The sequence below is a fragment of the Meriones unguiculatus genome, chromosome 3, assembly GCF_030254825.1.
Source record: "Meriones unguiculatus strain TT.TT164.6M chromosome 3, Bangor_MerUng_6.1, whole genome shotgun sequence".
NCBI lineage: Eukaryota > Metazoa > Chordata > Mammalia > Rodentia > Muridae > Meriones > Meriones unguiculatus.
In genome coordinates, this window is record NC_083351.1 from 17,315,535 (window position 1) to 17,337,909 (window position 22,375).

At 56.1% G+C, this 22,375-nt stretch overlaps 1 protein-coding gene across 2 annotated transcripts; it reads left to right on the forward strand.

Moving 5' to 3' along the window:
- Nucleotides 1-6,303: 6,303 nt before the first annotated feature.
- On the forward strand, nucleotides 6,304-21,051 carry Selenon (selenoprotein N). Of its 2 annotated transcripts, XM_060379324.1 has the most exons (13): nucleotides 6,304-6,543; nucleotides 6,947-7,064; nucleotides 10,369-10,502; nucleotides 12,586-12,795; nucleotides 12,994-13,118; nucleotides 13,512-13,649; nucleotides 14,960-15,041; nucleotides 15,185-15,373; nucleotides 15,618-15,723; nucleotides 17,194-17,306; nucleotides 17,394-17,495; nucleotides 17,873-18,025; nucleotides 18,933-21,051. In XM_060379324.1, the coding sequence occupies exons 1-13, from the start codon at nucleotides 6,361-6,363 to the stop codon at nucleotides 19,101-19,103; spliced, it is 1,824 nt and encodes a 607-aa protein (XP_060235307.1). In that variant the 5' UTR covers nucleotides 6,304-6,360; the 3' UTR covers nucleotides 19,104-21,051. The 2 variants fall into 2 exon arrangements, with proteins under 2 accessions (XP_060235307.1, XP_021498899.1); XM_021643224.2 differs by lacking the exon at nucleotides 17,873-18,025 and having other exon boundaries at nucleotides 6,309-6,543.
- The last annotated feature ends 1,324 nt before the right edge of the window (nucleotides 21,052-22,375 follow it).

Genomic DNA, 22,375 nt, shown 5'->3' on the forward strand with positions numbered 1-22,375 from the left:
TGTGTAGCCTTGGGCAACTTCCTAACCGCTCTGAGCCCGGCTTCTCAGCTGGTAGAAGCACCCCATCCCCTGTTGGAATGCCCGTTTGCAGCAGCTCACAGCAGCGACAGGTGCTGTCGTTACTATGCCAACGCCTCTGTAAACTGTAGAGCCCCACTTAAATGCGAGGCAAGGCACTGACGTCAGAAGGTCTCCTTTTTAAACACAATGCCTTGAAACTTGGAGAAAACAGCACGAAGCAGGCCCAGGAGTGGGAACAAACTCTCCAAGCAATAAATCCAAATGCTTTTCTGCTTTTCTCATTGAGTGAGCGTTTGCCATTAGCCCCGAGTCAGTTGAAGTTGGGAAACCGTAATGACGGTTTGCTGGCCGTCCAGGGGCTCCAGCTGAAGTCAGGTGGAGGCCAGGTGGGCGCTGACTCCCACGGAGGGAAAGCACTGCCCGGAGGCCCCTCCACCTGGGAGGTGCTGGAGGCCCAATTGGTCCTGGCTCTAGGTCCTTCCTGCTGCTTTGGGAGAGGGGAGAGGTAGGAAAAGTTAACACCTCAGCTGCAGAGAGGTAGGCTGGCTGAGGCCAGCTGTCCCCAGGAGCTGCTGTCCTCACCACCAGCACCATCACCACCAGCACCATCACCACCATGATCGCCCTCACACTGTGTCCACTGACCAGCTCACATTCCCCTTATTAGCTCAGGACAGTTGGGTTTTGTTAGTTTCTGAAACAGGCTCTCACATATCCCGGGCTGGGGCCTTGAACTCCCCACCTCTGACTCAGCAGGACCATGATGTAGCCCCATATGTTACGGAGCAGAATCTGGAACAGTGAATCTCCAACCAGCTGTCCGTCGGGCTTCAGCTGGTGGAAGGCCCCAGCTGGCAAACCGATGTTAGCAGCTAGTGCGGGACTGCCGGTGATCTCCATTTTCCTGTCTCTTCTGGCGGCTGGGGGGAGGGGAGGGCGGTTTTATGCAAAGAAAAAAAAACAAACACCCTTTGGATCAAGCATTCAATGCTCAGCACTACAAAATTCTTACCAGGGAAACCCAGCTGGTCCTCAACCTTGCCCGGAGATGGTTGTGGGTGTGGCCAGGGGCCCGGGAAGATCGTGGGCAGTGGGGCAGTGAAGTTAGCTAAGCCAGGCTCTCTGCCCCGCCAACTAGGAACAGTGTCCATCCAGGACATCTTTGGGCAGCTGCCTCCTTCCTCCGAGGAACCACACTGGAACCTCAGGAAACAAACCTTTCCCCCTACCTGGACACCGCGGGAGCCGTGCCAGGCCCCCAGTACTGACCTCCTTTCTAGCTGATCACATTCCCAGCCCTGTGTACGCTGGTGAATCCAGCCGAAGCCATTTGCCACCCCCAGGCACAGCAGCATCTGCTACCACATGAGCCAAGGGCCGCTTCCCTGCAGTCTCCGCCTCGCTGGATCTTGGGCTTTAGATGCCATCACAGACAGCCGTAGAATCAGCAGCCCCACGGGACCCACGGCCCCGTGGCACACATCACACAGGGAGGTGACCCCCAACCTTAGCCGGGCAAGCCAGCCTGCTGGACTGGACCAGACAAGGCTTCTCCCGTAGGATGGCACCACCAGCCGGTGAGCTAGAGACAGAGTCAGAACCCGGAGTCACACCGCTTCCCCTCTCTCCCTCCATCACCCCAGCAGGTGCCAGCTCTGGTTCTAGATCATCCTTTGCAACTTCTAGCCTCTCCTGCACCCGCACTGGCCCAGCCCAGGTGATTGGCACTGCCAAGGGGGCAGCTCTAGCCTTTGTGCCCCACCTTTCCAGTCTAATTAGAATGGTTCCTTTAATGAAATCACACGCACACACACACACACACACACAAACAAACAAAAAAAGGCATGGTGATGCATGCTCATAATCCTGACACTCAGAAAGTGGAGGCAGGAGAATCGTAAGTTCAAGGTCATCCTCAGCTACATAGCGAGATCCAGGTCATCTAGAAATGCATAAGATCTCTCTCTCTCTTTCACACACACGCACACACACACAATTCAAAATAGCTTTGTTGAGATATCATTTATATGCCATGAAACTTATCCACTTGCTGTGTGTAATTAATGTTTTGGGTATATTTATAGTCTTTCTGTCATCACCCTCATCTAATTTTAGAGAAGAAAAAAACCAAAACTGTCCCCATTAGGAGTCACGCACATCCTTCCACCCCGGGCCATAGCAACCCCTTATCCATTCCATCTCCATGGGTTGGCCTGCCTGGAACCTTTTCTGTTAACGGACCCCTAACATCTGGGACCTCTGCATCTGGTTATTTTTCCTAAGGCTTAGCCATGCTGCAATGCAGTCAACAGTGAAAATCTGGGTTGTTTCTGCTCTTTTGGCTAGTAGAAGGCTTGTTGTGCTGTTGGTGGGGTTTTTGGGGGGGGGTTGTTTTAATTCACAGCAGGCCGTCCCAATGCTCGCTGCCATCCCGATTCCCAGGACACGGAGGCAAGAGAGTCACAAGCAGACGGCCAGCCTGGTCTACATAAGGAGACCCTATGTCAAGAGAAAATAACAATAATAATAACGGTACACGCCGTAATCCCAGCACTCAGGGGGCAGAGTTAAGAGGACCAGGAGTGAGTTCAAGGTCATGCTAGGCCGCCTAGCCAATCAGAGGCCAGCTTGGGATACGAGACCCTGTCTGGGGGTGGCGTCGGGGAGAGTTTGTCACGCCTGGAATTAAACTTACGGCCATAGCCTACAAGAGCCTTTGATGTCCCCGCCTGTCACCAGGCCCCTCTGCTGCTGCTCTGCCTTCTCTGATCAATCATTCATTTACATTTTATGTGTACAAGTGTTTTACCTGCATGTGTATCTATCTGTGTACCGTGTGCATGCAGTGTCCGCAGAGCCAGATTACAGATGGTGGCGAGCTGCCAATGTGGATGCCGGGAATCGAACCCAGATCCCCTGCAAGAGCAGCCAATGCGCTGACCACTGAGCCACCTCTCCAGCCCCTTCTTTGGTCTTGAACACAGCACTCACTCTCCGCCTCGGGCCTTCGTTCGCTTTTCCCCCTGGCTGGGTGCTCTTCCCCATTCTTCCCACAGCTGACCGCTCCCTCCCACTCGGGCCGCCGTGTAAATGTCACCTCTCAGCTGAGGTTGTCCACCCCTGCCCGAGTCACTGCATCCACGCCTTCATTCACTTGCTCTGTCAGGGAGGCCATTATCTGAAGTTACCTTGCTCCGTCAGCAGTTTTCCCGCAGAGCATTCTACTCCGGCAGAGGAAAGCCTTCTCTCCCTCCCTACTGTGTTCTGGGATACAGGGTAGTTCCTGGCACACAGTAGGTCCTTATTTATTTCAGAGGACCCCATGTTCTGGGTATGCTTAAATTATTCTTGCCTTGGCCCCAGAGGTCCCAGTTTCTCCAGGTGACACTATGTCCCCCTATGCTGGCCTTATCATTGACTGCCAAGATGACAGAGCTAGAGTTTGAGCAAAAAAAAAAAAAAAAAAAACAAAAAACACCTGCCTTTCAGGGGTCCCAGATGATAGAAACAAATGTCCCTCCCCGTCTTGCTGCCCCAGGACTAGGGGAAGAACGCAAGAGAGCTGCAGCGCCCCCTGCAGGAGCTGCAGTCTCTTCTGTGGTAGCACAGCAAGGGGTGGGGAACAGGAAGCTGCTGGAGGGTGTGTGTGTGTGTGTGTGTGTGTGTGTGTGACAGAGAGAAAGAGATGCACAGGGAAAGACAGACAGAAACATGGAATATCACAGAAAGGAAGGCCAAGCCTAAGACAGACGACATACCCGCCCCCCCCTCAACTTGCCTAAAGTACCACAGCCAGGTAAGGCCCACCCACCCTCAAGTCCTTCCTGAGCCTTAAGAACCCTGTACCCCTCATTCCCAGCCCCCACCCCCACCTGGGCAGCAGAGAGTAGCAGGGAATCTATGCCTTTAGCAAAAAAAAAAAAACAAAAAACCCAGTGTGATAAATAAAAGGAGCCTGGCAAAGCCATCTCCCCTCGTTTGTTTTCTGGGGACCCGGCTCATCAATCTTCTTCCCTCCTGACCTGCTCTGCACCGTGTTAGCGGCACTTCCGAGCAGAGCAGAACTTGGTTCTCTAACGGCATCTGTTTTATGGAGGGCGTCCCCAAACATTAGCGGTAATGAGTTGGAAGTGGCACAGTTAGGAGCCCAGGACGCCAACACCACATGTCAGGCCCTCCCCGTCCTCTGAGAATGTGTAGGCGGAGCACAGGGCCAGGCTAGGCCAGGCCTGCAGTCCTGGTACGTTCCTGGAAGCCGCCTAGCCAACGGACACTGTGGAGTCCCCACCTCTGGAAGGCCCTGAACGGGGGACACAAGGCCCTGCCTTCATGGCAGGTGACGGCTGGGGACCAAAGTGCCCAGAGAATATCAGCAAAGCCAAGCCTTGCTCACCGCCTCATGCTCTGAGACAGGGCCTCTCACTCACTGAACCCGGGAGCTCACCAATCCAATCCTCTAGGCTTGCTGGCTGTGAGTCCTGGGACACCCCCCACCACCACCACCACTGGGCACCCAGCGCTGGGATCACAGTGGACTCTACACTGACTTTTTACACCAATGCCGGGGATCCGAACTCAGGTCCCAGTGGCTGTGCAATCGCAGCTGATCCATCTCTTCAGCCCCCAAAAGAGCTCAACAAAAACCAAGCAAACTTGGGTGGGGCATGGTGGCACAAGCTTTTAATCCCAGCACTTAGAGATAGAGGCAGGCGGATCTCTGTAAGTTTGAGGCCAGCCTAGTCTACAAAGTGAGTTCCAGAACAGCCAGGGCTACACAGAGAAACCTTGGCTCAAAACAAAACAAACACATAAAACAAGACAATTAAGCAAACAGACAGACAGACTTCACCTAGGTAGGTGGCTCAGAAACAAAATAAGGCTTTATTATGAACCAGCCAATGCCCTAGCTCAGCCTGGGATCCGTTTGCACATGCACACCAGGGGTCGCTGGGTCACAGGAGTAGGTGGTGGTCTCCAGGGGCTACACTCTTTCTTGTAGACTGAAGTGTGTCTGGAACCTCGCGGTCACTGGCGTCTGGGAAAGAGGAGGCACGTTGGGGCTTTGGAGCTGGATATAACTAAAAGGAGCCCGGCAGGAAGTAGATCTCCTGGGGGTGGGCCGATAGGGAAGCCTTTCCACCCACTGCATCCGTTCCTTTGCTAAGGCCCTTCCCTGAACATGGCCGGTGTTCTCCGGGGAGCACGGGGAGCTATTCCCCGAGTCAGCCAGCTCCAGCCCCACCTGCCGAGGAGGATGCAGCCCCAGGGCCATTGACACCCTCTCTCCGTGAATCCCAGAAGGGGAGGAAGCCTTGTCCCTGGGCTGTGAAGAAGAGGCTCAGGGCTCAGCACCTGTGGATGACCAATCTGAGCTCGGGGCCCTTCAGCTCCACCTTGAACGTGAGGTGCGGCCTCCCTCCTTGGTTCCTTATGCTCTAGCTGTCTAAAGACACTAAGGAGAACAGGCCTGGTCCAGCCATCACTGGAGACCACCGAGCATCCGCCTCATTTTTACGTGTGGCTAAAACCTGTTCAGCCATGCTCTGTTCTGGTATTTTAAAGTGGGTTTGTGGAGACCTGCTTCTGTGAGTGTGCACATGCGCGTGCCAGGGGTCAGCATCTTCCTCTACAGCAGGGTCCCTCACCTCTTGGCTAGGCTGACTGGCCAGCAAGTCCCGGGGATCTTCCTGCCAGGCCTTATATTACAGACAGATGTGTGCAGGCACATCTGGCTTTCTACCGTGGGCGCTGGGGATGGGAGTTCACAACCTGAAGCTTCTACACAACAGCCCACCATCCCCATGCGTCCTTTCCAGCCCTACCCAAGTAGTTTAGAGCATGATTCCAACGGCGTTCGTCGAAAATGGCACACACATTCTGAAAAACTGAACTCTGCATGGAAGGGAGGAAGAAAGGGGGAGGGGGTGAGTAGGGGTGATCATACTTGAAGATATGTGTGTGAGGGGGGTGAGGGTAATCATACTTGAAGGTATGGGGGGGTGAGGGTGATCAGTAGACAAAGGCAGGAGGATCATCGCAAGTTCAAGGCCAGCTTGGACAGCACTCGAGTTCCGAGCTAGCCTGAGCTACAGAGTAACAGGATGTCTAGAACAATATGAGAGAGAGAGACGGACAGACAGAGAGTTGAGGACAGAGGGGCTGTGGGTGGGCTGAAAGGCGCCGCGCTCTGGGGCCTCCCTCTCCCCCCCCCCCCCTCCGGGGCAGCGATGGGCCGGCAGTCGGCTCGGCGGACGCCCTCCCTTCCCGGCTCCGCCCCGCGCCGGCCGCGCCGCGCGTTCCCGGTCCCCGCAGACGCCCGCAGCCCCGGGAGCCGCCGCCATGGGCCGGGCCCACCCCGCCGCGCGCCGCCCGCACAGCCCGGACCCCGGCGCGCATCCCGCGCCTCCCCGCCGCCGCGCCCGCGCCCTGGCGCTGCTCGGGGCCCTGCTGGTCGCCGTGGCCGCCGCCGCCGCCGCCCGGGCCTGCGCGCTCCTCGCCGACGCCCAGGCGGCCGCGCGGCAGGTCGGAGGGGGCAGGATGGGGAGGGGGGCCGGGGCCGCCCGGGACGGCGGCGCAGAGTAAAACTCTGCCCCTGACTCCGGAGGGGGGGAACCGGGGAGGTTGGAGGGGACAGTGGCCCGGACAGGGTAGGAAGTAGGACTGGGCCTTTGGAAGGGGAGGGAGGGGAGTAGACAATGGATGAGGGCGTGGAGTGAAGCGGGGGACCAGCAGCGACTGAAAAGGAGACAAGGAACTCTGGGGTTGTTGAGAGGTGACATCTGAACAAATGGGCGGCCAGTGTGGAGGGGACCCTGGGAGAGGATGGTGAGAGCTGCTGCATGAGGAAGCGGCTGCCTGCTCGGGACTGGAACGGGGAGTTTGGGGCCTGTCAGGGCGTTCAGTCCAGCCCCTTCCTCCCCAACAGGAATCGGCGTTGAAGGCCCTGGGGACAGATGGCCTCTTTCTTTTTTCCTCCCTGGACACTGACCAGGATATGTACATCAGCCCGGAGGAGTTCAAACCCATTGCGGAGAAGCTGACAGGTACCAGAGGGGCCAGGCACTCGGTGGGAAGCCTGTACCAGGTTGGGGCTCCTACCCAGCCCCCAGCCCCACTTTCTGGCTGGTGGGCGCATGAGCAGCTTTGGCACCCACGCCCATTTCAGTCGTGTTTGTGAGTGGTGACACTAGCAGCCCTCCGCCACCTTCCCTTCCCTGCCACATCAGCGACTTGAAGCACCTCCTAGAGGTTCAGCCTTTATACCTGGCACAGGCCTGGGGAGGGGGACACTGTCCTGCTAGCTCTACTTGAGGTGATGAAGACTCAGGCGGGTTCGCCAGGCTAGAAGGCAGAGAGCCAGGTTAGACCTGACCCCCTGATTGCAGGGCCCTGCCCTGGCTCACAGGATCCAGTAGTCAGTGTGTAAGGGCCAACAGTCGGACAGTCAGGGAGCAGGAGTCACAGCTGTTTCCACTGCTCCGAAGGCTCCCGGGTCCTGCTAGCCAGCGCTGCCCCGGCGCAGCTGCTGCTCCTCTGAAGATGAAGGGGAGAGAAGATAACCTGAGTCTCAAATAAGTAAATCATAAAGCACTTGTTCCCTCCCGTCCCGGCTGTGTGTCTTTCACCTTCCCTTTGAGGCAGAGCCTCTCTAGCCCGGAGCTCCTCCACACACCCAGGCTGGTGGGCAGCCAGTGGCCAGGGGTTCCCCTCATCTCCACCTCTTACAGGGCTGGGATTGCAGGTGCGCGACATCCTGCCTGCCTTGTCACATGGGTTCTGGGGATCTGAACTCATGCTTTGTGACACAAGTGCTCCCTTGTGGGCCATCTCCCTAGCGGCCGCTGATGCCCCACCCCCACCTTTGGAGCTAGTGTGGCTTACACGACTCAGATGCGTTATCACTGAGCTACCTACAGGCTGAAGCCTTTGAGAGGGCATCTCCGTGAGCCGGATAGCCTGGGCAGGCTTCTCGCTTATAGGCCTCTTGCCTCAATGTCCCCAGTTCGATCTTCTTCTGCTTCTCAAACTTCTGATCTTAGCCACCCAGATGGGCACCAGGTACCTGAGGAAGCCTGCCAGAGAGTGAGAGGTGGGGGGAGGACAAAGGCGAGTCCTCTCAAGGGTGGGCCCACCATGGTACGGTCATGGGTGCGCCAGCTTCAGGATGGCTGTGAAGGGTGGTCGCCTGATGGCCCAGGGGCCTTCAGTCACTGCTAGAGGAGGATGGTCAGGTGAAAATGCAAACTTTAAGTTTTATTTTGTTTGTGTGTGTGTCTGTGTGTACATGCACCTTGTGAGTGAAGTACCCTCAGAGGGCAGAAGAGGGCATCAGAGCCTCAGGAGCTGGAGTTACAGACAGCCCTGAGCCACCATGTGGGAGCTGGGAATTGAACCCAGGTCTTCTGGGAGGGCAACCAGTGCTCCTAACTACCGAACCATCGCTCCAGTCCTGTCTTTTACTTTTTAATTTTGAAATATAGTCTCACTAAGCTGGCCTTCAGCTCACTCTAGAGTCCGGGCTAGTCTTGACCTTTAGGTTCTCCTGCCTCAGCTTTCCAAGTAGCTGAGATTATAGGTCTGTAACACCATGTTGGGTTATATTTGTTTTGTTTGTTTGAGACAGGCTGTCTACAGCAACAACAAAAAAGGCATGGGCCACGGAGGGCCCAGTTACTGTTTGTTTGTTTATTTGTTTGTTTTTCGAGATGGGGTTTCTCTGTGTAGCCCTGGTTTCCTAGGACTCACTGTGTAGACCAGGCTGGTGTCGAACTCAGAGATCCACCTGCCTCTGCCTGCTGCGTGCTGAGATCAAAGGTGTGCGCCACCACACCCAGCAGCACAGTTATTCTTAATAATTACCGCTAAAGTCGTTCAGTATGTAAGGCAAACTAATAATTACAATAATTACGCTGCAGAATCCTCTCTCCTTTTCTCTGCCGCTTCCAGATTGCTCTTTTAAAGTCTTACTGGCTGGGAGTGGTGGCACACACTTCAGGAGGCAGAGAGGGAATAGTACCCCAAATCGTAGGCCACCCGGCTCTCCACAGCAAGTTCCAGGCCAGCCTAAAAATTGTCTCAGATAAAGAACATCAAAGCCAGGTGTGGTGGCGCACGCCTTTGATCTCAGCACGCAGCAGGCAGAGGCAGGTGGATCTCTGAGTTCGACACCAGCCTGGTCTACACAGTGAGTTCCAGGGTAGCCAGGGTTACACAGAGAAATGCTGTCTCAAGAAAACAAAAAGGAAAGAAAGAACAACAGTCATATAAAAATTGTCTCTTACACGTATGCACAGCTTTTGGAAGGCTCTTTCCTCCGCCCTGTTGAGGCAGAGCCTTTCTTGTGTTTTCATACGGTACATGTTTCAGGGATAGAACTCAGGTCAGGCTTACAGTGCCTTACCCACTGAGCCGAGCTGTCTTGCTGAGCCATCTCTCCTGCCCCAAAGTGGTCTTTGAACACGGTTGCTGTGGAGTGCTAATTCAAAGGGCAGGTTTCTGAGTGTAACCCCTGAAGGCTCCTGTTGGCCCACCTGTAGGCAGAGGTGGGCGTTGAGCACTGAACTGTGACCAGGCAGCCTGCGTGCCTGATGGATGGCTCCGGTTGGCTCTGGGGTACCTATGATGCACCCCCATTTAGCTTGGCTGGTCCCAAGTGCCACCAAGCGCGGATATTGTCTCCTGGGAGTCCGTAGGGCAGGGCTAGCATGCTTCATTCTGTCATAGAAGACCACTCTGTCGTAGCTTCCATAGCCGGCTTTTCTCCCCTTAATCCTGCATCCTGGCTCCATCCACACAGAAAATATGAGGGACTTTGCATGTCCTTACGGGAGAGCGGAGAAATCAGCCAGCCCTAAACTCCTCACGCAGGGAGGCCAAGCCAGCCTGAAGGGCAGGGAGAAGCAGGTCAAGACTCTGCCCACCGGTGCTCATCCAGTGACGTCAGAGCCCCACAGCCCTATGTCTTGCTTTTCTGGTTGCTAAGATTCCCTTGACTGAGTCCCGCACAGTCCCCTAAGATCCAGAAGGGGGCCATAACCAATCATGGATTCCGAGTGACACAGGCCTGGCTTTGAGTCCTGACTCCTCCCTCCCCTTGCCTAGTATGTGACAATAGGGAAGTGACTTCATCTCCACTTGTTTGTGAAATGGAGTTGCTAAGGACATCATCCACTCCTGGGCTGTGGTCAAAGCAGAATCCCACACAGTGTTCACCACTTTGGTGACAACATAGCCCCGTGACTAACTTTGGTGACTTAACTAACCCTAGCTCCCTTGTCACGGGCATCCTGAGAGAAATGAGGCCTGGGGACCAAGGGCAGGGCCTCTCCAGCCACCTCTGTTTCACAGGGTCTGTTCCTGTGGCCAACTACGAGGAAGAGCAGCTGTCTCATGACCCCAGTGAGGAGACGCTCACCATAGAAGCCCGGTTCCAGCCTCTGCTCACAGAGACCATGACCAAGAGCAAAGATGGCTTCCTAGGGGTGAGTCGGGCTGGGTGACGGCTCAGGAGGGGCAGCCGATACTGCCTGTGTGCACTTGCTCCTGAGATGGAACCTCTGTGCCATCTTCCTCACCCCTGTCAGGGTCCCTCGTGTGCCCACTGCATTTAAAAGGCTGCGCTTGCTTCCCGGTTTGGTCTGGTGGGAGAACAGGGAGGAGGGGGTGTCTGCAGGAGCACCTCCCCTGCACAGGGAAGTCTAGGAGAGCTTCCTGGCAGGGCTGACATCTGACGGATGGGGATGGGCACTTTCTGCCAGTCCGTCTCCTGGACCCCCTAGCCAGCTCCTGGCATGTGTCAAATGCTGGTGACCTGGATGTGCAGTTCAGCCTCCGGCAGGGACTGTGGGGGAGGATGAGCCGGGCGGGGGGGAGCAGACAGGTGTTTGTGTTGCAAGCTTCTTCCCAGCTCAAGGCCCTGAGGACACGGTGACCCCATTGCAGCATCTTGCCCCACCCCCGCCCCAACCCTACTGGCTGTCACCTCTTACCAGGTCCTCTGGGTTTCCTTCCTATTCGGTCTGTGAACAGCTGTCACCCGGTGCCCGGCCTGTTACCTGCTCAGCGAAGGCCCACCTCCGCATGAGCAAGAGCCTGTGGCGAAAGGTGGCAGGCAGGCCAGAGGGCAGGTGTGGCTGGCCCAGGGCCTGTGAGTGGCACGCTGGCTACCGGGGCAGTAGGAGGCGAGCTTGCTGAGGGTCTCTTTGCCTGACTTTTAGCTCTTGTTCTGCAGAAGCAAAATGCCTCAGTGGGTCGGTTGTGAAATTGGATGTGTGTTCTGCCGGCTGGGGCTGGGGGTGCCGGTACAAGCAGACCAGTTCCTGCAGTAGGTGGAGGGGGCGATGGGTAGAGTGGGGGATGGGTGGGGGGAACAGCCTTGGAGGACACACAGGAGGAAAGAGTAGGGAGTGGCTGCTGATGAAAAGCGGGGCGCAGAGCAGGTGACTCAAAGTCCTGGCTGGGGACACTGTTTGCCCAAGTGAGGGCTGCAAGAGTAGAGGGAGTAACGACACTTGGGAGAGAGCACTGTGATGGCCGGGGCATGTCAGGGGAACTTCTGCAAGTGGAAACAGGTTCGACCTTCTTGGGGAGACCTGGAGTGGAAGGTGATGGCCTTGCCCAGCAGATGGCTCCTGGCAGTGGTAGGAATGGTGCCGGGAGAGGAACCAGGGAGACTCAGGGAGGCAGAGCAGTGCCCTTACCCTGCCACAGCCCAGAACCCCCTCCCCTGGCAGGGCCCTGCAGGGTTGGCCGGCCTGTGAGCAGAGGCAGCAAGCAGGCAGCCTAGCCTGGCCCATCCTTGAGCACCTGCCTGTTTGATTCCTTTGGATGAGAGCTCCCTGGACCATTTCTCCTCTTCTTCCTCCTCCTCTTCCTTCTGCCTCCCTCCAAGCCTGCATCTTTGGCCACTGTGGAGGTGGAGAGGGATGGAGGGGCCACTGCCCAGCAAGGATTGGCAGTGTCCTTTCCCAGTAAGCTAGATCCCTAAAGGGATGGCGCCCTCCTGTCCTGGTAATGCTGCTTCAAGAGGCACAGCACCTGCCTGTATAGATCACGGAGGAGCTGCGGATGAAGGGCTGTAACAAAGGGCCACAGACCTCAACAACAAACTGAAACTCTGGTCAGCTGTGGTTAGGGAGATACCAGGGGATTAGGGAACAGAAAGCATGGCTGCCTGAGAGAGCCAGCAACCTGGGGCAGGGCCTGGCACCTGGGACCAGGTAAAGCTTATACAGGGGATGAGGGTGGACCTGTATAAAGCCCAGAGCTCCACCACCCTGTTCTAGTACAGGTGGCACCTCAGCTGCCCACCCTGGGTAAGCTACCCTGTCCTGCGCCGGGCCTGAGAAGCCACTGAAGCCAGGACAGGGCGTGTGTATGTGTGTGTGTCTGTGTCTGTGTGTGTTTGTGTGTATAAGATGGCCTCTCTCTATGGGAACAGTGCTAAGCTTGTGGCCATCGCTGACATGACCTTCCCTGTGCTTTCTCTGCTGTCCCAGCCTATGGTCTGGCCATGCTTGAGGAGCATAGACAGGGCATCCTAAAGCCTTGGCTTCCCCGCCCCAGGTCTCCCGCCTCGCCCTGTCAGGCCTCCGAAACTGGACGACCGCAGCCTCACCCAGCGAGGTGTTTGCCGCCCGCCATTTCCGGCCCTTCCTGCCCCCTCCAGGTCAGGAGCTGGGCCAGCCCTGGTGGATCATCCCTGGCGAGCTGAGCGTCTTCACAGGCTATTTGTCCAACAACCGCTTCTACCCACCGCCGCCCAAGGGCAAGGAGGTAATGGCAGCACGGGGAGTGGCTGCCTGGCTCTGGCTCAGGAGTAGCCCTTCCTGTGTGAACCTGGACCCGGGCACCAGGCATCCCTCCCCTCCAGGCTCCCTCCCTCCGGGTCTTCAGGTCTGGAGCTGACCCTCGGCTTAGAGATCCAGGCCCCAGGGCCCAACAAGCCAGCTAGGGTCTCACTGCTGTCCCTAGGTCATCATCCACCGGCTGCTGAGTATGTTTCACCCACGCCCCTTCGTGAAGACGCGCTTTGCCCCTCAGGGCACCGTGGCCTGCCTGACTGCCATCAGCGACTCCTACTACACAGTGATGTTCCGGTGAGTGTCGCAATGCTTGGAAGCGAGGGAGGCCAAGCCAGAGGCGCCCAACTTTACCACCTCCCTCCCTGCTGGGCTCGGGCTCTCTGAGTCCCAGGGGCGTAAAGACTTCTAAGAAGGGTACATGGTTTGATAAGAGGTGCCTGGAACTTGCTTAGCCATGGACTGGACCGCACATAGCCATGCACGCGCGCACACACACACACAGGCGCACCCTGGAGCGTCAGGGCTTCCAAGGAAGGCAGCACAGAGACTGAGCCTTCAAGGGTAGTGGCATTTGGAGGATCTCCTGCGTTCTCCCTCTCCCTGACTCTATAGGAGCCTGGCCTAGGCTCCCTAGGCTCTGGGTGAGCTTGGGGAGGGGTCCAGGCTTAGCAAACCCGTTCCCCACAGGATCCACGCCGAGTTCCAGCTCAGCGAGCCTCCTGACTTCCCCTTCTGGTTCTCGCCGGGCCAGTTCACCGGCCATATCATCCTATCCAAGGATGCTACGCATGTCCGTGACTTCCGGCTGTTCGTGCCCAATCACAGGTAGGAGCTGGCCCTGGCACAGCCTCTGCACCCTGCTACCACATGCTGCTGCTGCTAAGTTCTCTGAGCTCAGCCATTAAGGGGCCCTTCCATCTCTGCCCTTCCCCTCGCTCCCCAGCGCCCCCACTTGGGAGGGTCTTGTTGCTAAATGGTCCCACCATCTTCTCACCAATATCTCCGGACTCTCCCCCACCTCTGTGGGATCACCGCAGATCCAAGGCTCCAGGGCCCATCAAGCCAGCAAGGATCTTCATTGTTGTCCCACAGCCGCCAGCAAACTGAAACTGGTGTGGCTTGTCCTCCTAAGATAGCCTAGGTAGACATGACCCTAGCCTATGCAAGCCGCACAGTGGCAGGGCCCACTGGGCATCCAGGGAGGCTTCCCAGAGGAGATGACATCTCGTCAAAGCCCTTGGATAGAGAAGGAAGTAGCGCAGGTAAGGGCTTAAGGGAAGGCAGTCACCACAGGGCCTTGGTGGGACTTCTGGGAGAGCCCTTATGCCATTATTTCCTGTTCCGTCCGGATCAGCCCCCTCAGGAGATTGGGGGACCAAGGAGGTGGTGGGGTGGGAGTGGATTCAAGAAAGTCTTTCCTGATAGAAGTGGACCCACAAGAGTCTTGTACAAGAACTGGGAATCCTCTGAGGCCCCAGTTCAAAAATGGGCTGTGTGGCTGTGAGCAAGGCCCGCAGTTTCCTTGCCTTCCAGGTAGACTTTTTCACCCGTGGGGCAGGGATAACAATGGGTGGGAGAGCCTGAACCCACTAAGAGTGCTCTCTCTCCCTCCCTAGAGAGGCAGGGCAGAGACATGGTGGTGCATCTGCCCTCCTGAGTTTAAACAAGTGCTAGGGCGAAGCTGGCCTCAGTGTATCTGCTTCAGAGCCCTGGACTGAATAACAACCGTGGGTAACCAGCCAGGATCTGCTGCTTCTGGGCCCATCTAAGAACTAGGCCACAGGAACAGCTCAGAGGGTAGTCAGTCACGTGCAAAGACCATTGTTTGGCGGTCCTGGGGCGCCCCCTTGTGACAGACGTTCAGATTGCACCGACCCAGCCAGACTTCTGCTGCTTCATCCTGTGTCCTCCAGGGAGGCACTGACCGCCTCTGCCAAAAAAGGGTCACGAGCAGTATGCGGTTCATGCTGTGAGAGCCCTCGTGCCAGAGCTAGATCTGGCCCAGGCTCTGCTGTCAAAATTCCAGGGACGCCTCTGGGGTCTGTGTCTGCAGCCGCTTGCGTTACACCCCCGGTTGGCTCCAGTGTGACTGATGGGCTCCGGCGGTGATGCTGTTTTACCCTGGCCATCCCCAGGTCCCTGAATGTGGACATGGAGTGGCTGTATGGGGCCAGTGAGACCAGCAACATGGAGGTGGACATCGGCTACGTACCCCAGGTGACCACTCAGGGGCCCCTACTCGGAGCTGTTCAGCTGTAAGGCCTTGCCCTGAGCCCCGTCTCCCCACTTCTGCAGAGCAGACCTGAAGGTTTCTCAGGGCCCCGCTCTGAGACACCCCTCACCACTGACTTCCGGCCCAGATGGAGCTGGAGGCTACGGGTCCCTCGGTGCCCTCCGTGATCCTGGATGAGGATGGGAACATGATTGACAGCCGACTGCCCTCGGGAGAGCCCCTCCAGTTTGTGTTTGAAGAGATCAGGTGGCACCAGGAGCTGAGCTGGGAGGAGGCTGCCCGGCGCCTGGAGGTGGCCATGTACCCCTTCAAGAAGGTGAGGCTTGGCATGGAGGCCAGGGTAGGGCTCCCTGAGGCCGAGGCTGGGAGCTCTGGTCTAGTTAGGGGCAGTGTGCAGAAACATTGGGGCACAGGGCCAGCTTGAGGCATGGCACTCCCGTCTGTTAGTCTAAACTTGGAGAAGGGTCATGTGACTCAGGCCCCTTCTCTCACATACACACACTCTCTCTCTCTCTCTCTCTCTCACTCACTCAGTATCGTCTGTCTTGGTTTGACCACAGGTGAACTACCTGCCGTTCATGGAGGCCTTTGACAGAGCCAAGGCCGAAAACAAACTTGTGCATTCCATCTTGCTGTGGGGGGCCCTGGACGACCAGTCCTGCTGAGGTGAGGGAGCCCCTGGTCAGTTCTAAGGGGAAGTGGGGGACTCCACACCCTATGGATGAGGCACAAGAGGACTTGGAGCCCTGAAGACTTGTGCTACCTAGGAAAGGGGTCCCAGGGAAGCTTGCGCTGAGCATAAAGGCAACGCTAAGTGCAGAAAACAGGCCAGGCAGGTGTACGCGTGTTTGACCAAGTTTATCAAGCAGCTTCTCTCCCTGAGCTCATTAAGGGCAGAGCGACTCCTCAGTCATGACACTGGGCGTCAGCGTATCTTGAAGTCTGTGAAATAGAATCTACAAGTGAGAGGGAAAACAGTGTCTGCGTTGTTTCTTATGCATAATGCTGACCAGAGACCTTCTGAACAACTCTCGGTGTCCAGAGATGAGAAAAACAATGTCCCTGCCATCATCTGGTCACTCAGCAAACACTGTGGGACCTGCTGCAGTCCCAGTGTGGTGTGGACACGCATGTGGAGCAGGTAACCTGAGGGCAGTGTCATACAACACACACACACACACACACACACACACACACACACACACATATACACACATACATACGTATAGCGGAGTAACAGAAATGAAGCTCAGGCAGTTGGAAAGCTTCTTAGAGAAAGTGATATTTAAACTGAGACTTTGAGAGACAAGTAGGGGTTTGTCCCATGACAGGAGGAAGAGGGTTTTGGGTAGAAAGTGCCTGTGTAAAGGGCCTAGAGACAGAGAAACAAGTTGGATTAAGAATTGGTCACTGGCCAGGTGGCGGTGGCGCACACCTTTAATCCCAGTGCTCAGGAGGCAGAGGCAGGTGGATCTCTGAGTTCAAAGCCAGCCTGCTCTACAGAGTGAGTTCCAGGACAGCCAGCACTATACAAAATAAACCCTGTCTCAAAAACAAACAAACAAAACAGTGGGTCACTATTAACAAGCTCTGGGCCAGGGACTGGAGAGATGGCTCAGCGGTTAAGAGCACCGACTGTTTTTCCAAAAGTCCTGAGTTCAATTCCCAGAAACCACACTGTGGCTCACAGCCATCTATAATGTGATCCTGTGCCCTCTTCTGGTGTGCAGGCGTACATGCAGGCAGAATAACATAAATAATAAATAAATCTTAAAATAAAAAAACAAGCTCTGGCCCAGCCCTAGCCTCAGCTCAGGAGGCCAGTGTGTTCTTGCTGATCCCACAGTACCTACTCCTTGAAAGTCTGTTTCTTGGCTTTTCGTTATTTATGTCATTTCTTGAGACAGGCTCTCACTAGCTTAGGCTAGCCTGTAACTCACCTATCATGTAGCCCATGGAGCTGGCCTTGACTTCATGACAACCTTCTGTCTTGGCCTCCTGAGTGCTGGGATACCGGTGTGTGGCCTGCTCTTTCACCTGGGCATGGAGACATTTTGCAACCCGAGGGGTTTAATCCAAACTGAGATCATTTGCTGTGAAATTGGGGTTACTCACCCTTGGCCCTGCCCTCAACAGGTTCGGGGCGGACTCTCCGGGAGACTGTCCTGGAAAGCCCGCCCATCCTCACGCTCCTCAATGAGAGCTTCATCAGTACCTGGTCCCTGGTAAAGGAGCTGGAAGACCTGCAGGTGAGCAAGGGGTCAGGGAGAGCGGCCTGTGGGAGTCCCTAAGACAGTGCTGGGCCCGGATGCCAGGAGGTGCCATTGTGCCCACAGGCCCAGCAGGAGAACCCACTCCACAGGCAGCTGGCCGGCCTGCATCTGGAGAAGTACAGCTTCCCTGTGGAGATGATGATCTGCTTGCCCAACGGCACTGTGGTAGGTCCCCAGCGACAATGGGTGGTGGGCCGGGACACAGGGGTGGGAGGTGGTCTCTTCCTGAGCTCATCTCAGCTGGTCTGAGGCTGTCCTCATCTCCATCACTGGCCTAGTGACCCTGAGCAGACATCAGAGGTGATTTGGGCACGGTACAGCAAGGCACATAGTAACAACAGAGTCTACATGTCCCCAATGGAGGGCTCCCTGGACCACTGTGGCCAGAGAAGAAGGGTAGAGGACCTGGCTCGAGCTGAGGATCCAGATCCCTGCCTCCCTCCCTGCGAGCTACCCTCTCCGTCCAGCACCAGCTTCCTGCTCCTGGCTACCGCCCCCTAAAAGCTGACCAACTCACCCTCCCCCCAACATCCCCCCCGTAGCCCTGCCCTCGCCTTCTGGCTACACTGAAACTGAAGATGGGAAAGCTGCTCAGAGTTGGAGCCTCACTCTACTGCTCTGAAAATGGGCACATTTCCAAAGCTGTTGTGACCCGATGCCAGTCCCAGTGTGGTGTGGACACGCATGTGGAGCAGGTAACCTGAGGGCAGCGTCATACAACACACACACACACACACACACACACACGTACAGTGAAGTAACAGAAATGAAGCTCAGGCAGTTGGAAGGCCGACTGGGCCTGGCATCGGGTCACAACAGCTTTGGAAATGTGCCCATTTTCAGAGCAGTAGAGTGAGGCTCCAACTCTGAGCAGCTTTCCCATCTTCAGTCTCAGTGTGGCCAGAAGGGGAGGGCAGGGCTACGGGGGGATGCTGGGGGGAGGGTGAGTTGGTCAGCTTTTAGAGGGTAGTAGCCAGGAGCAGGAAGCTGGTGCTGGACAGAGAGGGAAGGACAGCTGTGCTTGAGGCCTTTGCTGGTCCACGCGAAGGTGAGAAAAGGTCCAGGAAGTACTGGGGAGCCAGGGAGGAAAGGCCTGGAGGGATAGTCGGTCAGCTCACGGCTCATGGTTACCGGCTCCTACCTTGAGGAGCTTGCCCTGAGGTCACTGTCTGGCGTGCTTCTCACTTCTGTCACTTGGTTTCCTCACCTGTGCCTCGCCCGCTTGTTCCTCACTGCCTGCCCACTCCACCAAGCTCCACAGAAGGGTGAGGACACAGTGGCGTTCTGGCTGGAGGAGACAGGAGCTAAGGATGCTCCCTGAGCACTGGGCATTTGGACAGGTGTTCAGGGGCCATGAGGACAGGCGAGAGAAAGGCCGTTCGTGAGGCAGAGGGATAGAGGAAGAGGTGGCAGTGAAAGGTGGGGATTTTTGCTTAGTGGGTGCGGAGGGCACACCCACAGTAGATGGCTACACGGGAGCAGCCTGGCCTGGGCAGCTCCAGCCAGCACACCCTTGGCGTGAGAGCCTGTCTGTCCTCACCCCGGCGTGAAGCTGGTGGAGGCTGAGGTGGGCTCCCCAGTTCTCACCAGTCCTTCCCATAGGTCCACCACATCAACGCCAACTACTTCCTAGACATCACCTCCATGAAGCCTGAAGACAAGGAGAACAATGTCTTCAGCTTCTCCTCGACCTTTGAGGACCCATCCACGGCCACTTACCTGCAGTTCCTGAGGGAGGGGCTCCGGCGTGGCCTGCCCCTCCTCCAGCCCTAGTGTGCCTAGCGTCCTAGAGAAACGGGACGTGTTGAAAACCTGGCAGACGGAATCCACACACTGAGGAGGAGCCACAGTGCCCTCTGCCCATTTCAGACTGGAAGTGGTCCCCACCTCGTTCCCAGGTTGCCTAGAGAGGTCCAAGGTCACCTGAGGCTGCCACCTTCCCTCAGCCTGAGCGATGGCGGATAAATGAGCAGGTCTGCCTGGCTTATCACGTCAGTGAGGTCAGTGAGCCAAAAGTCTGCTACCACTGTAAGCTCTTCCCTACTCACCTGGCTCCAAATGCTTCCTCAAGCTCCCCCCACCCCCAGACAGGGTCTGGGTGACCTCCCTGGACCTTTCACAGTGATCTATTTCAGTGCCTCAGTGTGAATGAGTGGGGAAAGACAGACTGCCTCTTCCTTCTTGGTTCCTCTTTCAAGCCAAAGGAACCAAAGAGCTTGGCCCCGGGGGCCGGGATGCCAGCCCTATGGCCCTTTGGAGCCTTCTATCCTGCCATCCCCCAGGCAGCCTTCTGTGCTCAGTACCCCAGCTGGGGTCATTGTCAGCTGGAGACACAGCTGGAGCCGGTGCAGAGTCCTTCTACCACAGTAGAGGCCGTACTGCTGCCCTGCAGAGCACTGACAGCTGCCCCAGGCCTGTCTGTGGTGGTGGAGAAGTTCACTGTGAAGTAGGTGCAGTGGGGTTCTAAGAGGAGGTGGGGGGAGAGGAGGTTCTTGCCACCTGTCCTAAGCACAAGTTCATGGCAGGACTGCTGGAGCCAGCGTCCCCAGGACAACACAGCCTTTCCTAGCCAGCACCGTTTGGGCCCCGGGATACTCTGCAGCAGCTCCCTCACCACTGGGCCGCCACCTCGGCTACTTTTGGGGCTCGGTCCACATCTTGAGCCGCTGACCATGCCAGTCTTTTTTATGCACACAGGACAGTGTTTTTATATGAACTTTCTCACACTTTATAATATTTTTTTAAAAATCTGAACGCTGAGGAGAAAGAAGGGGGCAGTGGCTTCCCCCAGCAGCAGCCGCATGATGGCTGGTTCTGAAATCTCAAATGGATCCAGCCTGATGTCCTTGCTGTTACACACAGGGGGGAAATATGCCCACCTTCCTTCTCTTCCAGCCTTTTACAAGCAGCCCTCCGAGGATCGGGACTTCCCCAGCTCTATCCTGTGCTCCACATTCCTAAGAACGGCTTTGAACTTAACCCCATCAAGGCCTTGATGTCAGCCAGTTAGTTCCCCGGGAGCCAGCTCTCTCCCCTGGCCCCACTAGGGCCTCAGTCTTCAGAGGAAGGCAGGTGGACTTTCCCTGAGCCCTGCCTACTCCCCTGCCTGCCTCTGGAGACGCCACATGGAACCCAAGTCAGTCTCTAGGGGCTCTCTGTGAAGATCGCACACATTTTCTAAGTTCTTACAACAAAGTTGGAAAATTGCCTGTTTTTCAGATAGACACGCAGGGAAACAAAGTGACTTCCCAGGGTCACTCAGAGGACTAGAGTTGAAATCCACATGACTCCAAAGGCTATGTCTTGGTTTGTTGTTTTGTTTGGGGGTGCTTTGTCTGGTACAGCACCCTGCTCATTTCCCCCTGTGGTGGGAAGGAAATCCTTTCAAATCATCACGTCTCCTCATCCTACTGAATAGATGAGGTGTCAGTACCACAGCTCTGCCAAATTCTCTGTCCTGGGAGGCAGTTTTTTCATAAGCCCTATAGAGACAGGGGGCGCCTGAGAGCTTTGCAGTGCCTCTGCCATCTTGTAGGCATGGTGCATGTGCCACCCAGCCTCCAAGGGGCCCAGAGTGGACTCCACACTGAGCAACCCTGCCCCTATGTAAGGTACTGATTGCCGGGGCTTTCTGCTCTTCATCCGATGTCTCTGCACACCCCCAGCTGCCATTCGTCCCCTGTCCCCAGCACGTCCTGTAATAAAACCGGAGTCTGAAGTAGCTTGGTGTTTTTCCTTTGAGCAGGATGTTTGGGCTCGTCCTTCCGCCGTCTGACTGCTGCCCCTGTTGGGAGTTGGGCAAGAAACGTATTTTGATTGAGCTGCTAGGTCTCTGAGCCTTGTCTGTCAGCAGGGGGCTTGAGTGACTTGCCTAAGGTAAGTTTGTAACAGATAGGATAAAAGACTGGAGAGTCCTGATGTTAAACCAGGACTTAGAAGCCACCCATATGGCAGGCCTTAGGTAATTAGGGAGGAAATAACCCCTACAGGTGGTAGGATAGCTCATCGGGTAAAGGTGCTTGCTACCAAGGCAACGTGAATTCTGTCCTGAACTCCACTTGATGGACAGAACCAATTCCTAGTTGTCTTTTGACCTGCTTGTGGGTACCATAGCACACATGGTGGGGAGGGGGCAAGGAGGGGGGAGGCCTGTAAAAGAAGGGTTGAGTGAGACAGGAAGACGTGCTGAGCCAGAGTGTCAGCCCACCCTGCGGAGGGCTCTCGGAAGCAGACTTCTGCAGAGCCAGACCAGCCCTGTGTACCTTTGTCACTTCTGCTGATGGGGGAAGCAGAGTCAGTCTCCAGGTTAAGGTTTGTTGACAGCCACTTACATCTTAATGGGACCAGTGCGAAAAGTGCAAGGAAAGTGTAAAAAACATTTAATGGTCAGGTGCTACACAGTGGTGGCGTTGTCACTGGTAGCCTGTGTCTCTGACGGCGATAGCCTACAATCATAAAGGAGCTGAGGAGTCCCTGCTCTCTACAACTTTAATGGTGCCCTGTCTGTGTTTACACGCAAATGTCTACAGTTTCGATAACTGCCCTGGGGTTCAGCACAGTAGCAGCTGCGCGGGTTTGTAGCCTGGAGCAATGGCCTACGCCAATCCCCCAGGCCTGGAGTATACTACATTATGTAGGCGTGTGTAAGTAAGTACACTCACTCTCTAATGTTTATATAACTCAGTCACCTAAGGACACGCTTCTTCTCTGAGAGTACCCGTTCTTCAGCAACCTGTCACTGCAATTTCAATAGGACAATAGAGAAAGAAAGCGTGTATGGGCGTAGTACGGCAGGTCTGGGCGTAGTGCCCGTTGTGGCTGCGTAGGGCTATCCACCCACGAATCCAACAGATTTGTCCCTGGCAGGTGGGGGCTGCAGGCTTTGGGACAGGGGAATGCACCTGGTGGGTTAGGCAAAGCCACGTGCTCGGGCAGAGAGGGAGTGTGTGTTCATGGAGACTAGCAGAGTGAGCTTGAGTCTCCCGGTGTCACCAATCCACCCATCTAATCAGCGAACTGAATTACACTGCACGCGTGTGTATGCA